This window comes from Coregonus lavaretus, assembly GCF_964263955.1.
Source record: "Coregonus lavaretus genome assembly, chromosome: 8".
Taxonomy (NCBI): domain Eukaryota; kingdom Metazoa; phylum Chordata; class Actinopteri; order Salmoniformes; family Salmonidae; genus Coregonus; species Coregonus lavaretus.
The window spans coordinates 9037718-9045182 of record NC_139995.1 but is presented as its reverse complement, the minus strand read 5'-3'; the positions used below and the strand labels follow the sequence as shown (position 1 = coordinate 9045182).

General features: G+C 38.7%; 1 protein-coding gene across 1 annotated transcript; it reads right to left on the bottom strand.

The window, feature by feature from the left end:
- Positions 1–515: 515 nt before the first annotated feature.
- Positions 516–6810, bottom strand: LOC311133425 (immunoglobulin-like and fibronectin type III domain-containing protein 1; the record flags this gene model as incomplete). Its single annotated transcript, XM_084166917.1, has 13 exons — positions 516–520; positions 682–1008; positions 3181–3477; positions 3579–3771; positions 3889–3974; positions 4104–4412; positions 4515–4643; positions 4757–4936; positions 5125–5421; positions 5685–5978; positions 6088–6229; positions 6465–6589; positions 6777–6810. 13 exons carry the CDS (start codon positions 6808–6810, stop codon positions 516–518), a joined length of 2418 nt encoding a protein of 805 aa, XP_084023043.1.
- Between the last annotated feature and the right edge of the window lie 655 nt (positions 6811–7465).

The window sequence follows — 7465 nt, the reverse complement described above, 5'->3', positions numbered from 1 at the left end:
AGTTCTCACATGAATGTTTATGCCAGTAAACCATGCAAATGATTAAATTGTAATCACTCACTCTGCTTGTTTATACAGTTTTTTTTCTAGTTCAAATGTACTCAAAAGCCACTGTAAACAAGAACCGCCTTGCACATGCATAATTTAAATTGCCAATCATAAAGCTTTCCTATACCAATATTGCACTTTGATGGGAAAAAACACAAACACAACACTGTTCTTGACATGCTTTCAGGCTGCTTTTGATTATTGAAGACTATGGTGTTACATTACATAATTGTCTCTCCTTAATCCAAAGAGTGATGCATTGTATGGTACTCAACCTGAGTTTGCAAACATATGCAGCACCCAAAATGGAGAATATTATCAAATTAAATGTGATACAGGGAACACTTAACTTGAAAATATACCAAATGTCATTTCTGCACAGAACTAGAAAACTAAACAGGAAACTGGACTTGTGTTAAGCTATTTAAAAAAAGTAAAGGCAAGGTCATCTTCTTTTTAATGCTGACCTAATCTGAAAAACAAGAACACAAAAAGGGATTATTAGTAATTCACACTGTGTTAAATGTATCCGTTTCCATTTCAAATTGATGATTAAAACACTAGAAGTAATTAGTTTTATCTCTCAGATTTACATTTCAATATAGTACAGCAAAACATTTTATTTTTATATACCATTGACAGTGAGCTTAGTGGAGCACTCTGCCCTGCCAAGGGGGTTCTCTGCAATGATTGTGTACTCTCCAGAGTCCTTGGCTCCAACCCTCAGTATGAGCATTGAGCAAACACCACAAGTGTTGGCGATGAGGTAGTTGGTGTTGGTGTTGAGGCTGATATTATTGCGGAACCATGTGACATGGGGTGTTGGGTCCCCTCTCACGGCACAGCTCATGTAGCACTCATAACCTTGTGGAGTGGTGTGCATTTTCAAAGGGACAAGAAACTTAGGAGGGTGTTCTAGGTTGCAGGTCTTAGACTCTGGCATTTGCAGCACAAACTTTTCTGAAAACACAAACACAGAGGCAACGTGTACCTTGTTAAAGATGAGATATTTCACACATCCAAATTTGTCAGAGTGGCTGGAAAGAAATTATAGCAGTAGAAAGTGTAAATGTCTGCTCACTGTTTGCTGGTCCAAAAAAAGTATATTTGATAAAGCTTTAAGCAAGATACAATAATGGCATAATGTTAAAAGTGTTATTAAAGATCACTTTTGGGAGCAGCAAACTGTGAACTGCCACTTAACTTCAACTAACGTCCTAATGACTAGTCGGGAGAGACTTTGGACCAGTTTGTGCCCAAGCTCTCAGTTATTGGAATTACCAACAAGTGGCCCCCTAAATTGCTAGCCTTATAATATCGTATGCATTTACACCACTCTCATGCCTTTCAAAGCACATGGACACTGCAAGGACTGGCCCAGAATTCACAATGAAGAGTGACCCAAACAGCTTTTACAAACCTCAATTTTAAATCAATAGGAGCAAAAGGTCATTCTCAGAAAGATCAGGACATGAGCCAATATATGTATTGGGTTTGTCCACTTTGACAGAATGCATTGGAGCTTGAGTTTATGCTAAATTAATGTTATTGCTTATGTGAAATTAATATAAATATTAATACCATGGCATTGTTGAATACTCATTTCTGATTGGCTTGAAGGGCATTCTAGAGCATGCATTATTTCCCTATAATGCATGGTATAATTGCACGGTATAATTCAATGGCTATGAAGTTTATTCTTACATGTTCTATTTTTGAGCTGCATTTGAAAGCAAAAGTTGAATTGAAAACATTATTGGCATTGTTGAGTTTGATATTCATAATATCAAGCTAGGATGATGGTTTGGTTAGCTAAGCTAGCAAGTCTGTTTGTTTGGTTACCAAGGCAACTACTGTAGCTATCTAGCTAGCTAGTTAACTTGCTAGCTACTTCAATGGATGTTGTTGTCACATTTCTACTGGCAAATTAATAAATTTCTAGCAGCAAATATGTTAAATTATAGCCATGGTATAAAAGGGATAATCAACTCAGGACTCTATGCATTCTCTGGAAAATAATGCAACTCCTTGGTAGGTGAGAGGGATGTAGCTCAGTTGGTAGAGCATGGTGTTTGCAACGCCATGGTTGTGGGTTCGATTCCCACGGGGGGGCCAGTATGAAAAATAAAAAATAATATATGTAAGTCGCTCTGGATAAGAGTGTCTGCTAAATGACTAAAATGTAAATGTAAAAATGAGTGCCACTCCGCTAACACGTTGTGGAACACACCTTCCACGTCATACATTATTTTCCAGAGAACACATAGCCCCTCGTTGATTATCCCTTACGTATTCAATATTTGTAAATTATTGTTAGAAGCTACGAGATATGGCCCATTCTCCTGGCTATGTTACATTGATAAAGGCTCAACCCAGGGGTTGCAATTTACTAAGCAGGAACCTTCTCTCACTGCTCACCATGTTGATACTGACCTGTTCACCTCTTCTTTACTCTGGCCCCATCAAATTCTGAATTCTGTTGTGATTGCTTATTTCTACTAGGTTAGTCAAGGAATTAAACATGTTTCACATGAGCTACACTTCACTTTTTCATTATTGCTAAGAGACCTGATAAGAGACAAATCAATTACTCTTCTTTCTCTAGCTGAACGGTTTTACTGTTTTAAGAGTTCAAATGCACTTATTTTAGGAATTCTGTTAACAACTCTTTCTTGCTTTTGGATTGTTAAGGAGACAGCCAAAGTAATGTAATCCAGAAGGTGGATTTTCATTAGCATGCTGTGCAAATGTAATGTCTTTGTCTACTCTGCGCTGTACTTCGATATTTGTATGGGATGAAAAATAACAAAATACAACTGAGGTTCCACACACAGAGCCCAAAAAATAATGTTTAAATAGCTAAATAATTTAACAGTGCACAAAGGAGTACTTGCTACTGTGATTCCTGAAATGCAGAGCCTGTTGGACTATTTAAAAAATTCGAAATTATAGTTTTGTTAGTTACATTGTTTGCTCTCAGTTATTGGAATTACCAACAAGTGGCCCTCTAAATTGCTAGCCTTATAGTATCGTATGCATTTACACCACTCACATGCCTTTCAAAGCACATGGACACTGCAAGGACTGGCCCAGAATTCACAATGAAGAGTGACCCAAACCGCTTTTACAAACCTCTTTTGCCTTTGATTTCCCATTTTAGTGATTCAGAGGGTTTAGAAGAGCCCATGTCATTCTTAGCATAGACACGGAACTGGTACTCTCTGCCAGGCAAGATGTTACAGGCTGTGAACTTGTTGTTAAATATGCGGTCTGCCACTGTGTGCCACGTTCTCTTGCTTGAGTCGCGCTTAGACACCAGGTAGTGCAGCCTGTTGTCCCTCTTCTCATCAGGAGATGGCGTCCAGGACACAGTCACTGTGCCCTGTACGTTCTCATCTACCTCCACAGGACCTGGAGGCTTGGGCTCATCTAGATCGGACCACAAATAATTGTGTGATTAATGATCAACACTGGACCTCAACTGCTTTTAACTTACAGAACCACGGTCAGCCATTTTATGAGCATCTCACCTGTGACTCTGATCTCAATGCTGAATGTCTCTTGGCCAACAATATTCTTGATGAGAATGGTGTAGATTCCTGTATCTGAGTGCTCTGAAGAAGGAATCAAAAGTTGGGATGCCCCTTCAGTGTTGCTGATGGTAACCCGTTTGGACACAGGTACGCCATCCTTCAGCCAAGTGACATCTGGCCACGGAGAGGCCTGTAAAGAATATCAGAAAATTATCACTATATCTACATGACAATGCTATCCATTTGGGTTCTTTCCACTTGTATGGAAGTGGATATTTAGAAATCCAACTACATTTTTACACTGTACCTCAAAGTTAATGTTGAATCGTGCAGAATTCCCTGCTTGCACCACCATGAAACTCTTGATTTTTTGATCAGTGAATTTTGGCCTGACTGGATGATGCAAAAGCATAAGAACAACATGTTTTATACAGTCAAAGTTAGGAGGGAAATGCTAGCATTCAAACAAGATCCTCTCAATATTTTGATGCCAACAGGGATGTTTGAAATGAATGGTCTTACCAGGAGGAGGCATAGCCAGGATGTAGTTGTCCAGCTCTTGGGGCTTGCCTTCTCCACCGTCATTGGTAGCGACCACTCTCACCCAATACATGGCCATTGACTTCATGCCTTTCACTGTGAAGGAGGTCATGATGATGGGGTTAGTGTTACAGCGATCCCACTCTGGGCTTTCTGCTGGTCTGATCTCCACAAAGTATCCCTTGGCTTCATCCTCAACCCCCTCTTCCTCCCTTGGTTTAGTCCAACCCAGGGACAAGGTGGTGTAGGTAGAGTCTGTCACCTTCAGGTCAAGGACTTTACCGGGGGGCTCTGAAATGATACACATAAGTGAGATATTAATAGGTCTCTTAAACCTATGGATTAATTTGAAAGAATATCTATGTACTCAAAGTACCATTGAATATGACCTACTTTTGGGGTCCCTGGCAAACACAAACTCAGACAGAGCGCCAAATTCACCAGCTCCAGAGTTGTTGATAGCTGCCACACGGAACTCGTATTCCATACCCTCTATTACGTCTTTCACACCAAACTCGTTCTCTGTGGTACGAGCAAACATACAAAACAATAGCGTAAGTTATGGGTTAAACTGCTATACTTCATCTATGGAATAAACATGGTTCAAATTAATACAGAAGTGGTAATGGTGAAACCTTTTATCCTATCATCTGCAGGATGGACAGGGCTCCATAGATTGCTTCCCTTCTTGCGTTTCTCCATGTTGTATCCCAGAATGTTGGTTCCTCCAGTGTTAGAAGGGGGAATCCATGTCAGAGTGATGCAGTCCTTAAAGGCGCTAACCACTTTAGGTGCAGAAGGGGGTCCAGGGTATGCTAAGTACAGAAATATGATTTGTGACAACTGTCTTCTGGTTATGTGTTACTATACTAATTTTTGTAAACTTTATTTAAGCATTTGAAGCTGTTGTATAGGAATACTGGACAATGCACATTGAGATTTCCAAAATAACCAATAGTCTTCCGAATCACGCTAAATTGACCTCACTGATTTATGCACTCACCTTTTGTGCCTGCCTGGACATCCTCTGTCTCCATCAACTCACTGGTGCCCATCTCAGTGTCGGCCATGATTTTGTAACAGTACTTCCTGCCATGGTCCACATCAGTGTCTTTGTAGCGGGCCTCTGGACCGATCGGACCCAGTTTCTTCCACGTGTTGCGGCCTATCTGTTGACGTTCCAGGATGTAGTTTACTATCTTACAGCCACCATCATCCTTCGGGGGCCTCCACTTGATATCAATGGCATTTTGAGAGGCTTCAATAATCTCCAGAGGTCCCATTGGAGGGGTGGGCTTGTCTGTCAAGAAACATATGCTTATTTTACTCTCTGTTGGATTGCTCTAAGCATGGTACAATTTATTCCTGAAGTTAATGAATCACTGTTTTATTTATTTATTATTACATTTCATTATATCACATATTGCTGCAGAGTTATGAAAATATATTGCACTGTATGCTAAATACAAAGCTTGAGAAATAACATTTTGACCCAAGTGACTTTAAGATTTCACACCAAATCAAAGATAAGCTCTTGATTGGACCCAGAGAGAACAAACATACCATATATAATGACCTTCGCAAAGGCCTCAGAAGTTCCAAAATCATTTTTGAGTTTGATCTTGATTTCCCCAGTGTCTTTGCGCTGTAACTTGTTGAGAAGCAGGCGACTCTGACCCTCTGCATGCTCTATCTTGATGTTTGTGTTGTCTGAGAGCTCCTCGCCCTCATGATACCATTGGATCTTCATTGGATCCCGACCCACAAATGATATCTTGAAAGTGGCTTTTTGACCTTTTTTAATAATGATCGGAACCATAAACTCTTTCAATCCCTCTGGGTCGAATCTAGGTGGATCTATATAAAAAAAGATACAATAATACGAGTGAATTTAAAAATGTTATAAAATATAATTAATGTGGTGCTGAGATTAGATGCAAGATAAAAAAGTTAAATAGATTTAGACCTTCAACAACAATCATGGCCTCTGTTTTACGGCCATCTGCTTCAAATTTGTATTTTCCAGCATAGTCCTCTGAGATTTTGCTGATTTTGAGATATTGGAAGCATCCATCTTTAGACATGGTAAGAACATCATCGGGTTCAATCTAAACAAGAAAGCACAATAATATTTAAGCTGATATATATTTCAAGTGCATTCTGCATCTGCAGTGGCCAATAAAACAACTAAATATTAGCTCAAAACACCTTATAAACACTGAACTAATAATATAATAATAATAGCCTATTGTTGTTTTTCTATGGCCTTCAGGACTTTACTGTTACAAATAATATGTATGGAAGTGGTGATTGGCAAAATTATATTGCAATGTAGATGCTCACCTCCTCTCCATCCTTGTACCATACCCCATCAACATTTTCCTTGCTCATCTTACAGACAATTTCAGCTGGGTCTCCCACAATGGCGGTGAAGTCAGAAAGCCCAAGATTGAAGTGAACGCCAGGGTCTGGAGGATTTAGCAGATTTACAGTTAGTGACAGTGCTTCATTTGCAGCTCACCCTTATATAATTACCTGTTAGGGTGAGTGTTGGAATTCATATTAAGTAAAATATAGAATTATGATTAACATTCATCGCAACCTTTCTTTGTCATACAGTTCATGCATGCATGTCATCTTAGTGTACTGACTTACCTAAGCTCAGAGTCCTCAGAATCCTGTCAAACATTACTGTTGAATTTTAAAAATGTTATACCATGTATTTTATTTTGCAGTTAATCTATAAAATACATGTTCAAATGTAAACTGACATGTTTGAATCTAAATTCGTTAAAAGGCGTGATGGATTTTTTTTTTAAAGATGGCGTAGAACTTCAGTGTTGATGAAGATCGCAAAATATCACTTTTTCTATTTTGATTGTTTTGGCTAGTTATTGAAGATTGAGTTTTTCCATGGTGTTTTTTCAGGAATTCGTTGATGTGTTGTTGTTTTTTAAAATGCTCTTTCTGTTAGCCTTGGTATGGGTTCATGGTAATATTTTTCACACTTCACCCTCATTCTTGTTTGTTCCAATAGATCTTTGGTCAGGGTGCTCATTGACAATATATATTAATATATTCTGTGTACTGTGTGATTTCTTGTTTAGCCATTCATTCTTGACATCGCCAATGGTTGTTTGTAAGATATACGAGGTACAGGTTTTTCTTATGTGACTTTGTAAACAAATGATGTTTTATCTTCCTGTCGGCTTCCAAAGCAAGAAGTCCATATATCTTAATTTCTCTTTCAAAAGCAAGAGCTCTTCTTATATATTCACATCAACTTCCAAACCATCACATTCCTTCTTCTCATATTTTCACACTTCAATCTTCTTATATTTTCA